The sequence below is a fragment of the Heloderma suspectum genome, chromosome 5, assembly GCF_057233095.1.
Source record: "Heloderma suspectum isolate Gila_16-S chromosome 5, 16-S_ref, whole genome shotgun sequence".
NCBI classification, from domain to species: Eukaryota; Metazoa; Chordata; class Lepidosauria; order Squamata; family Helodermatidae; genus Heloderma; species Heloderma suspectum.
The window spans coordinates 123,684,641-123,696,808 of NC_139462.1; the positions used below are offsets into that span (position 1 = coordinate 123,684,641).

The 12,168-nt window shown below is 44.5% G+C and overlaps 1 protein-coding gene across 8 annotated transcripts in view; it reads left to right on the top strand.

The window, feature by feature from the left end:
* The first annotated feature begins 993 nt into the window (after positions 1-993).
* The window catches only part of FKBP4 (FKBP prolyl isomerase 4), an 84,896-nt gene continuing 73,721 nt past the window's right edge, over positions 994-12,168 (top strand). For all 8 annotated transcript variants that reach the window (XR_014792514.1, XR_014792515.1, XR_014792516.1 and 5 more), the window contains exon 1: positions 994-1,242. Coding sequence is in view for 2 of the 8 variants with exons in the window: in XM_084859957.1 (XP_084716083.1) it covers positions 1,144-1,242 (99 nt within the window). In the remaining 6 variants the exon portion in view is untranslated. The remainder of the gene's footprint in view (positions 1,243-12,168) is intronic.

The following is a 12,168-nucleotide window of genomic DNA, read 5'->3' on the forward strand; positions in this document are numbered from 1 at the left end:
TAACTCAAAACAAATATTAAATTTTTTCAGTGAAAAGCTACTCATTACCCACTGCCATCATCGCTTAATGTTTTTACTAATGTTTTAGTCCATGGACTACGTCCTCAAAGTTCTCCAAGCTTTGAATCACTCTACACAAACTTAAGAATCACTCTGTCTTATTAGTCCAGAATTGTCCAAATTGTCTCAAAAGCTTAAATGAGTGTTAACCAACTGTGGCCTAATTTACACGTTTTTTCACATTTACCTCATGATGACCGTGATGGTACCAACAGCATCCATGTAAAACTGAATGTGTTTTGTGTTGTCCAAAGAACCCAAAGATCAGCAACACATCGAGAGGGAAAGAAGGGTCTACCTTAGGTCTTGGGTAATTGTTATTCTGAAAATTGTATGTCAAGTATGACGTTGTTTTCGGATAAAGCCGGTGAGTCCCAAGTCAATTAATGTATTTCTGTGGGCTTACAGAAAAGAAACCCATTCACTGCACTTGAAAATAATAATGCAAATCGGCAATTCACCATGTTTCACGCCTTTTTCACCAGTCAACCAGTTTTAATCGGTTACTTTCTTTTTAACTTACGTTTTAAGTATTTTAAATGGAAATATTTAACTTTTAACTTAAGTTAGTTATAAGTTAGTTGTTGTAAGTTAGTCGTAGAGGCTGCCAACTTTAAACTTTTCCTGATGACTGCGCACGCGCGGCACGTAAGGCGGCCTCGGCCCATCCGCTCTCGCTGGGTCTGTTCCCTTCGCGGACGAGCCCCCGCCGAGCTGGCCTCGCGCTCGCCACTACTCGGCGCCGCGGGGATCGCGGGCCCGTCCCACCGCAGCCGCTCCTCGAAGCGGCCCCGCCGAGCTGGGCGGCCCCTTCCGCTCTTCTAGAAGCGTCTCGCTCTCCGTCCTTCGGTCCGCCCGCCAGCGGTGACGCTGCGGCGGAGGCGGCGCTCGCTCGCGGCAGGCAGCGGAAGAGGCTCTCCTTCCCGGCGAAGCGAGAGGAAGTAGGCCCAGCGCCGCGGCGGAGGGCGAGTCGCCGCCAGTCTCGTCGCACCGGCTGCGGTTGCAGGATAGGGTGGTGGGGAGAGAGCGGCCGCTTTGTAGCCCCGGTTTTTCGTGTGGGAGAAGCGAAGAAGGGCGATCAGCATGACCGCCGAGGAAGGGAAGGCCGAGGAGATGAGCGTGGCGCCGGAGGGAGAGGCGGGAGTGGACATCGCCCCCCAGAACGACGGCGGAGTCCTCAAGGTACGGCTGACTGGACGGGCGGAATGACTGAGCGGAGGCGATGCTGCTGGTGGTGGTGGTGATGAGAGGAATGATAACAATGGTTAGAACTGAAACGGGGCATTTCGGATCTTCCAAGCGCCCCCTGTGCTGTAGCTCAGTAATCGTTACAGCAGCCCCACGAGGTAGTATTATTGTGACACCCCCACCCCCCACCCCGCGCCTGAGAGGCTGAGCAAGCCCAGCACACTTACAGGAGTCACAGCAGACTTTCGAGTTGACAAAGGAACTTCTTGTGTACAGTGGAAAGAAAAAAAACACCCAGCAACAGGGGAGTCCCGAAAGTGCCTTGTAGTCATTATCTTAGTGATCCTCACAACCCTATAAGTTTAGACTACCATTGTAATCTCCATATTGCATGAGGGTGGGTTGAAGCAGCGAAAACAGTGGCTTATTTGTGGTCGTTCTAGTGAGTTCATGGCAGAGGCGAGATTCATAACTGGGAGCTTTCTCCATCACACCTTGCACTCTTCTTCAGAATTTGCTCTGCTCTGCCCAAACGTATCGCACTTTGATCAGTGCTCCAGCAGGGGGGAAAGGATTGAGATTTTTGAGGGAACCCAATGAGGATACAATACTGCCTCGTTTGGGGAGCAGTGGTGTTGCATCTGTGCACTGGATTTGGTCTGGGAAGTACATTTATCAGTGCCAGGTTTCAGTGTGAGCATATGTGATGTAGCAATAGCATGTGCAGAATGCCTCTTTCCTCCTTTTCAGTAGGGTCACAACTCCCCCCCCCCCCGATCTGGTTTCTGTGTCTTTAATATCAACCTGGCATGAAATGGAGTTGGTGACTTCCCCCATCACTTCGCCTACTGAATTTCTGTAGGTCAAGCTGACTGTTCTTACTGACACAGGAGCATGGGCAGTTTTGTGCATGTGTGTAGTTTGGTTAAATGATCATTCTTCTTACCAGTAAGCAGCCTTGGCTAGCCCCTTCACATGAATACAGGAATATGGGGACTTCCATGCAGGGTTGAGTCTAGCCTCTGCTCTTTTTAAAAAGAAACTAGAGTCCCTTGAAATCCATCTCCTGGAACAATTTTTTTTCTGTTAGTCAAACATAGAATCATGGGGTTGGAAGGGGCCTACAAGTCCATCCAGTCCAACCCTCTGCTCAATACAGGAAGCCTGATTCCCAGGTGGTGTCCCATCCAAGAACTAACCAGGGCTGACCCTGCTTAGCTTCCAAGATCAGATGAGATCAGGCATATCCAGCCATATTTTTTTTCTTTTTTCTTGGAGCACTAGGATAACCTCAGACGAGTGTGCATGGTTTGGTGAGGGTGTAGCAATGGAGGTAGTAACTCATTTTTAGGGGAATCTAATGCCTAAATTAAGTTGGCACAGGGAGGCAATACTTGTAAAGGAATGAAATGCATCTTGGGCAGGTGAAATTGCTTGTTGGTGTGAGACATGATGCAGGAAGGGAGAAGGGGAAATATTTATGAGGTCAGGGCCACTGCTTTGTTAAAGTGACCACTTTCCATAAGGGTAGGGAGTTACCAGGTTACTTCCTGCACAAGAGACTTGGTTCTTCTCAGTAGTTAAACATTAGCTTTTCTGTTGTGGGAGAATGGTGCATAGACAAGTCTTGTCTTTTCTCTTTGCTGTGCAGGATAGAGCCCCTTGTGAGCAGACAGAGGTAGTTCTGTGTGCACACACACATGCATCAGGTTCCAGAGAGAGCTGCCCTGGGTGGTAGCAAACGAATGGTGTGATTTGCTGGTTAGCTTTTATCTGAAACTGGAGTATCTTCTATAGCTTCCTTAAAATTATTAAAAATGAGAAACCAAAAAAGTATTATTCCTGTTACCAATTACTGTTATTGCAAATTAAACATGCAAAGTACCTACAGCCATTATTGTAATATGCTGTTGTTCTCATTGTACAGATAGGAAATCAAACTGAGCTGCCCCAGACTTCCAGAGGGGAATCTATAACAGGGGTGGGACTTTGCCTTAGTTCTCCCAGATCTAAGCCTGGTTAGCCTCTAGATCAGGGATGGGTCAGAGTTCATCAGCCACTTGCCTGTGAACGATAAGCCAAGATTCTGAAGAATTCTGGCTTAATGTTGTGTATGAATGTGACCATTGTGTTGAACTTCATGTTCAGTTAGGCCTTTGATCTGCATCACATCCCAATGCAATGGGTTTCACACAGATAAATCTTGCAGTGTGTGATGGAGAATGTTAGTACTTTGTGGTTGTTTTAAAGCAGCCTTCCCCAACCTGGTGCCCTCCAGATGTTGTAGCCTACAACTCCCATCATCACTAACCATTGGCTGTCTGGCTAGGACTGATGGGAGTTGCGGTCCAATAATATTTGGAGGGCCATATGTTTCCCATGCTTGCTGTAGACCACGGGTGGGCAACCTGTGGCTTTCCAGATGTTTTGGCCTATAATTCCCATTAGCCAGTGGGAATTGTGGTCCTCCACATGTTTTGGCCTACAAGTTGCCCATCTGTGCTCTAGACTAATGTGTTTCTTGTATTGGTATTACCCTGCTTGACTACCCTAAACATTTCTAAACATTGATAAAATAGTTAAGAGCAGAGACATCACACTGAACACTGTGGGGTTTTACCACAGTGTGCCATGTCCTCCCCACACACACATTGAATCCTGGGCATGCCTCTATGACCTGGCAGTGATGTGGTCAAGGGGGTGGGATGCCCCATTCCCTCTTGTTTCCCCAATGGAAGTAGTTTTTCCCATTGAGAAGATCCCCAGGAGCGCAGCAGCGACCCCTCACACTACTGCAGTAGTGGGGACACTCCTTCACCTTACCTGGCCTGCTTTTGATCTTTAACATATCCCCCCTTCTGTGCATGTTTACTCAGAAGTAAGAAATACATCTCAGCTGCCCTGCAGTAACTCACCCTAAAGCACTCTTGTGCTGCTTTGATGTTCTGTAATTTCTCTCTTGTTATGTAGAGTCCCTTCTTCATCTGGGAGAGAGAGAAAGAGGTTTTAGAAGCAGTAGGCAAAAGTGTACACAGGGGAAAAATGGGGTGGGAGCAATAAGCAGCAGATTGCTGGGATGCTGCGAAATTGGGGTGGGCAGGAGCTCTCAGGAGCCTTCAGATGCTACACTGGAGAACTGGGGATTTTGGTTTCTTCAGGGAAATCTGCACATGGGGGGGAATTAGTTGCTCTCTGTTCATAATGTAGTAGCAGTGGGGAGCCTGGACAGGGGTGGGAACAAGCCTTTCTCATTGGTTGAGCAGCCCCTGGCATTATGATTTTGGCATGTTCATTTTAAATTTATTTCCTAATGATGCCCAAATAGAATTTTCCCTCTTCTCAGCAATGGCACACTGGATTGACATTTTCATCAAGCTATCCATCACAACTCCCAGATCCTTTTTCTGGTCAGTTACCAACAACTCAGGCCTCATCAGTGCATATTTGAAGCTAGGTTTTCCCCAATATGCAGAACCTTGCACTTGCTTACCTTGAGCTGCATTTGCCATTTTAATGCCCATCTTCCCACTTTGGAGAGATCCTTTTGGAGCTCTTCACTATCCTTTTTTGTTTTAACCACCCTAAATATTTTGGTGTTGTCAAAAACCTGGCCACCTCACTGCTCACCCCTAATTCCAGATAATTTATGAACAAGTTGAAAAGCAGTGGTCGTAGTACAGATCCTTGGGGCCCCACACTGTTTACATCCCTCCATTGTGGGAAGTGTCCATTTATTCCTATTCTTTATATTCTGTTCTTTAACCAGTTACCAAACCGTATGTGGACCTCTCCTCTTATCTCATGACTTCTAAGTTTGCTCAGAAGTCTTTGGTGAGAGACATAGTCTACTTGGACTTGTTTTAGATATATGTTGTTGTTGTGTGTGCTATTCTATGTCATTAGGTGAATGGTTTTGTATTTTATATAATGTATTTTAATGGCTTTTGATTTTTGTGAACTGCCCAGAGAGCTTTGGCTATGGGGCGATATAGAAATATAATAAATGAAATGAAAAGCTTTTGACAATGTCTTCCGCAAGGTTAGGCAACTTTGTGCCTTCAAGATAATTTGGACTCCTCTCAATCCCTGATAATTGACCCCCAAATCCTTAAAAGGCCCGAAGGAACAAAAGGATTTTGCCTGCTTCCTAAAGGGTAAGTGCCTCTCTGCAGAGGGAGTACTACAACCAAGTTGTCGCAGCCAGAAATGCCCCCTCCCTGGTCGATACTCATCTCACCTCCAGTAGCAGGGGGATTAAAGAAGAGCATTGGGAGATGATCTTAACATCTGGGCAGGTTGATATGTGTGACAAACAGGAATATGCCATTTCAATCCTGCAGAGTTGGGCAACCCTATCTAATTAGGGGTGTTTTCCGCCACTGCCTGTGATTATTAAGTTCAGATACACCTATGGAGAAGGATAGGCCCCTTTTCCAGAGCTTCCTTTGATTTCTGTGAAAATCAGATTAACGTGTATGCCAAGCAGTCCAGCACGTGACTGAGACCAACCTAGGGAAAAGATGTAAAAATTAACTTTAGTTCCCAATTGTGTATATTTATTCAAGTACCAAGAGTGAGAAGTTCAGGAATGGTCAACTGCTTTTACAGTAAAATAAAACATTGAATCAGATATCTAAAACTAGTTTTATCAGGAACCGAGCCCTAAGAGAATGTCACCAAAGCAGCTTGATGCAGTGGGACACCTGGGGCTCTGCAGCAAAGTAGAGTCCAGTCTTGACCCTTTACCAAGTTGCTCAAAGACAAAGGAAGATTTTACGTACAAAGGTATTTCCATGGAGTGTGGGAATCTCCCAGACATGGACTGGAAATGCAAACTGACCAGTAGCTGAGATGACTTGATCATGTGCCCTCCAGGTGATTTCTGCATGTACCTATTTAACATAAGTCTAAATCATGGGTAACGGGAAGAGTGAAGCCTTAGATGTAGAGTGAAGCCTCAGATGTGAAATAATGCAAAGTTTGGTACCTACAGATGTCTGGGCATGTCCTGTGTTCAAAAATGTGCTAGCAGGAATGGGGGAAAGATTTGGTTTGTCACAATATGGTGTTCCTTTAAATACCTTGGATTTGAAGTTGTTTAGGTCCTTTAAGGTCTGAACCAGTGCCTTAAATGGAGCTCAGAAACAGAGTGGGGGCCAGAGAATTTTTTTAAAACATTCTGGTGAGAAACCATAGAGAGAAGTGGGAAAGAAGGGCTGCGATTATAGTTCTCCTCAGCAGCGGAAGGCTCATGCTGCCCCCTAAGGGTGGGAGGAGCGCACTGTCTAGGACCGAGGACCTTGGCATAGCTTTGAGTGGCCGCTCGAGCTTCAGGGCCAGAGGGGAAGAAATATAGACTTAAATGCATGCTGTGCTACCTCTCAACTCTGAGAGGGGAAAGAGGTCCCAGCATCACAACAAACTACAATTCCCAGGATTCTAAGCCCTCCATGAGGCCTTAGAAGACACACAGGAAACTAGGCAGGAACTCACTTTTCTCTCTTGAACAGAACCGGAACCTCCGGACTTCATCCAGCTATAAGTAAATCCAGCGCCACCTAGTGGCTAAGGTGATCACACCATTCTCAGAGGGCAATGCCATGACAGTTAAAACTAGTATTCAACCAGTAACACACCTGTAGCTTAAGCAGAGGTGAAAACTCTATGTAAGAGAATGTAAAACTCTACGTAAGAGGGGCTTGAACTCCATGGTCTTATAGGCCCCTTCCAACCCTGCTATTCTGTGATTCTATGTGTTCCCAGCAAGTTGTCCAGTTAAAGGTCTCTCACTCAAGTTCTGTACTAGTTACAGTTTCCAAACTGTCTTTAAGGGAGGCCCCAATATACAACCCTCTGCAGTAATCTAAGAGGTTACCAGAGCATGAATAACTATAGCCAAGATATCCCTTAATAATATATACCTCCTTTTCACTTTTAAGAATATGGCTGATTATTCACTTCCTGCTCACTCACCGATGGTTCCAGCATTCTTAAATTGCTCTTCCCCAGGAGAGGGGAAGTAATTACTGGTTTCATCTTGCAGGCAGAACAATTATCAATTTATTCTATTTTTTATTTTATTAATATTGCAATTTTAAAATTGAGCTAAAAAACCCCTAAATGAGTGATTGTAGCTTCAAAGAGGAAACTAGTCATTAAAGACTTCACCCCCCAGGTGGGTGACAGAAACTGACTAAGGTCAGTTCTGGGATGCTATAACCACAGGTGAGTTAACAGGCAAGAAGTAATTAGCTTTTTTATTTTAAAGGCAAGGAAGAAGCTATTGATTAAGGGCTGGTAGCTCTGAAAAGCCTCAGTAGGTAGGTAGGCTAGTGCTGCAATTATGTATTAAGACAAAAATGGCAACAAATCTTGTTTGAAAAAAGATGGGCAGATAATATGAAAAACACTGGGATGCAGCACATTGGCAATGTTATCAGGATTCCATATAAAGACAGAATGATTGATGGATGTCATTCCATACTAAATTGTTAGTGTGGAAGCAACCTTATTTTGCAGAACTAGATTCCTGGATTTACAAAGATTGTATTCTGCAAAAGGTGGGGGTAAAGTGAGAGGGAGAAGAAAGAAGATACGAGGAAATGAGACCAAGGCCTTAGAAGGAATTTGTTTTGTGGTTGGAGTATGGATCAAATAGTAAAGTAGTGAGGTAGGGTGCCATATGAAGTGAAGCGCTGATCATAGCAAACACTCTTTTCCAACAGCATAAGAGGCGACTCTACACATGGACATCACCAGATGGTCAATATCGAAATCAGATTGATTATGTACTTTGCAGCCAAAGATGGAGAAGCTCCATACAGTCAGTAAAAACAAGACTGGAGCTGACTGTGGCTCAGATCATGAGCTGCTTCTTGCAAACTTTCAGCTTAAATTGAAGAACATAGGGAAAACCACTAAACCATTCAGATATGACCTAAATCATATCCCTTATGAATATACAGTGGAGGTGAGGAATAGATTTAAGGGATTAGACCTGATAGACAGAGTGCCTGAGGAACTATGGACAGAGGTCCGTAACATTGTTCAGGAGGCAGCAACGAAATCCATCCCAAAGAAAAAGAAATGCAAGAAAGCCAAGTGGCTGTCTGATGAGGCTTTACAAGTAGCTGAGGAAAGAAGGGAAGCGAAAAGCAGGGGAGAAAGGGGAAGATATATCCAACTGAATGCAGAGTTCCAGAGAATAGCAAGGAGAGACAAGAAGGCCTTCTTAAATGAACAATGCAAAGAAATCGAGGAAAACAATAGAATGGGAAAGACTAGAGATCTCTTCAAGAAAATCGGAGATCTCAAGGGAACATTGTGTGCAAAGACGGGCATGATAAAGGACAAAGAAGGCAGGGACCTAACAGAAGCAGATGAGATTAAGAAGAGGTGGAAAGAATACACAGAAGAACTATACAGGAAAGATCTGAATGTCCCTGATAGCCATGATAGTGTGGTCACTGAACTTGAGCTGGACATCCTTGAGAGTGAAGTCAAGTGGGCCTTAGGAAGCATTAGTAACAACAAAGCTAGCAGAGATGACAGTATTCCAGCTGAGCTATTTAAGATCCTAAAAGATGATGCTGTTAAAGTGCTGCACTCAATATGCCAACAAATTTGGAACACTCAACAGTGGCCACAAGACTGGAAAAGGTCAGTTTACATTCCCATTCCAAAGAAGGGCAATGCCAAAGAGTGTTCAAACTACCATACAATTGCGCTCATTTCACATGCCAGCAAGGTGATGCTCAAAATCCTACAAGCTAGGCTTCAGCGGGATGTGAACTGAGAACTACCGGAAGTACAAGCGGGGTTTCAAAGAGGCAGAGGAACTAGAGATCAAATCGCCAACATTTGCTGGATCATGGAGAAAGCAAGAGAATTCCAGAAGAACGTCTATTTCTGCTTCATTGACTACGCTAAAGCCTTTGATTGTGTGGATCACAACAAATTGTGGCAAATTCTTAAAGAGATGGGGGTACCAGACCACCTTATCTGTCTCCTGAGAAACCTGTACGAGGGTCAAAAAGCAACAGTAAGAACCGGACATGGAACAACTGAGTGGTTCAAAATTGGGAAAGGAGTACGACAAGGCTGTATATTGTCGTCCTGCTTATTTAATTTGTATGCAGAGTTCGTCATGAGAAACGCCAGGTTGAATGAATCACAGGTCGGAATTAAGATTGCTGGGAGAATTATCAACAACCTCAGATACGCAGACGATACCACCCTAATAGCAGAAAGCAAAGAGGATCTAAAGAGCCTGTTGTTGAGGGTGAAAGTGGAGAGTGCAAAAGCTGGTTTCAAACTCAACATTAAAAAAATCAGATCATGGCATCTGACCTCCTCACTTCCTGGCATATAGAAGGGGAAGAAATGGAAGCAGTGACACGTTTTACTTTCTTGGGCTCCAAGATCACCGCAGACGGTGACTGTAGCCATGAAATTAAAAGACGCTTGCTCCTTGGGAGGAAAGCTATGGCAAACGTAGACAGCATAGTAAGAAGCAGAGACATCACCTTGCCGACAAAGGTTCGTATAATTAAAGCTATGGTTTTCCCAGTAGCAACGTATGGCTGTGAGAGCTGGACTATAAGGAAAGCTGAGCGCCGAAGAATGGATGCGTTCGAACTGTGGTGCTGGAGAAGACTCTTACGAGTCCCCTGGACTGCAAGGAGGTCAAATCAGTCCATCCGAAAGGAAATCAACCCTGAGTGCTCATTGGAAGGACAGATACTGAAGCTGAAGCTCAGATATTTTGGCCACCTAATGCGAAGAGAAAACTCTCTGGAAAAGACCCTGATGCTGGGAAAGATTGAAGGCAAAAGGAGAAGGGGATGGCAGAGGGTGAGATGGCTAGATAGCATCACCGATGCAATGAATATGAATTTGAGCACGCTCCGGGAAAGAGCGGAGGACAAGAAGGCCTGGCGTGCTATGGTCCATGGGGTCACGGAGAGTTGGACACTACTTAACGAGTGAACAACAACAAGGGTGCCATATGTCAAAGCCTTGCTGGCAAGCATGCACATAGTACTGAGGTTTAGCAAAAAGCCTGGAGCCATGTTTCTTTGCTTCATGTTCCTCTGGTACAACTTTCCCCAGCCTGGTGCCCTCCAGGTGTTTTGGACTAGAACTCCCGTCATTCCTGACCATTGGCCATGCTGGCTTGGGCTGATGGGTGTTGGTCCAAAACATCTGGAAGGTACCAGATGGGGAAAGATGCTCTGGTAAGTGGTTCCTAATATGAATGACAAATAGGACCCGCAACAAAATGTTGCAGTGTAGAGTGCTCCTGTCCTGGATACTCCATTCCCTTCTCCCTCTTTCCCATCTCCCCCTTTTCCATTTCACTCCTCCAGCAGCCAGCATTCTGTGGCCACTGAGCATGATCAGTCCTCTTTAGGCTGTTTGGGGGATTTTCTCCCATTAGGGAATAACCTTTTTGTTATATACATATACAAACTTTGGGGTTTCCCTAAGCCTGGTGCTACCTCACTCTTGTGTGTGGATGCTGCTGTTCTAAGGATCCATGCTCTGAGAATGAGTTTGTTGTTGGTATATAGGGTTACCAAAGCAACATATTACAAAATAACACGAGATCAGGGAGCAAACTAACTCCTATTGCTTTAAATTTGCTCTTAGAGTCCACAACCTACAATGCAATAGACCATTATAGGCATATGGCATCAGATGTCTCAGCCCAGAAGTCTTGATTTACAAAGGGAACAACATCATAAAACATGGCAAGGTAGTGAAAGAACATTTGTGCGTAAAACAAAGAGTGATGCAAATACGCTAAAGCAAGAGTGTGTGAAAATGTCACTATTTTCACAAAGGTACACTGCAGAAGAAGATAATATTTAGGACCACACTATCTGCTTTTTTCAGTCAGTTTTATTAACACCCCTCCTTGCCTGAAAAATAAAGACACTGTTTTTGTTCCCTTTAAGTGAGCCAGTTTATTTTCCCTGGGTTAATTATTTCCTAATGTATTTTACTTATTCTATTGACAAATTAAATGGTTTAAGAATGGATGTTTGAGTAAGTTTGGAAACATTAAAAAAATCCCGGAAAGTAGCATCACACCGGTGTGACTGGTACTTGCTGTTTCTCATACAGTGCTTGTGAGTGAAGTGTGGACTCTTACCTGTGTTAATAAATGTGAGCACAGAAGTAGAGTGGGAGTTCTGCATTTATCAAAAGATATTGGAAACAAAACCTAGTATATTTAATGAACACTGAGCACAAGGGTCAGATCTTGTGAGTGTAGTATAAAAATCTGACAGTTCTAACTGTTCTGCCCCAACTGGGTTGTTATTTGTTATTACGTTGTTACATTTTCCCCAAGCTCTGCATTTGTAATTGCTCTAGTTCACCCTCTATGGACCTGTTAGCAACTGATCAGGCTTTGATGCCATGCATTGATTAGATGTCCCCAGGGAGAATTTCTATCCGGTTTGCACCAGCTCTTCCTCAGTTTGGAAGAAACCTCACCCAGGCTTGGTTCTCCACTACTGCCCTTGTATTGTTTTTCACCTTGTCCATCCATTTCATCTCATCCATGTTGTCCATCCATTTCGTCCAACCAGCTCATCCATTCCTCAACCCTCTATTACTAAGTATTGATCCTGTATTTATTAATTGCTTACTGTTTATGTTACGTTTCAGTAAAGATGAAGTTTTGAGTTATACAGAAGTAGATTGGATGTGAGTTTAACTGCCTGGATAGACACAACAGCTCAATGTGTGTTTAGTCCAGACACTAATTGCTGGTCAGTCTTTAGTGCTAAGGGGTAGCCAAGAGTATCTCAGCTATTTTCTATCTTGTGTCCGCAAGCCCTCTATATGAACACGCAGCTCCTCGTTTGAGGGAGAGATGAGTGGGTGGTCAATGAAAGATAGCTTTGTTGG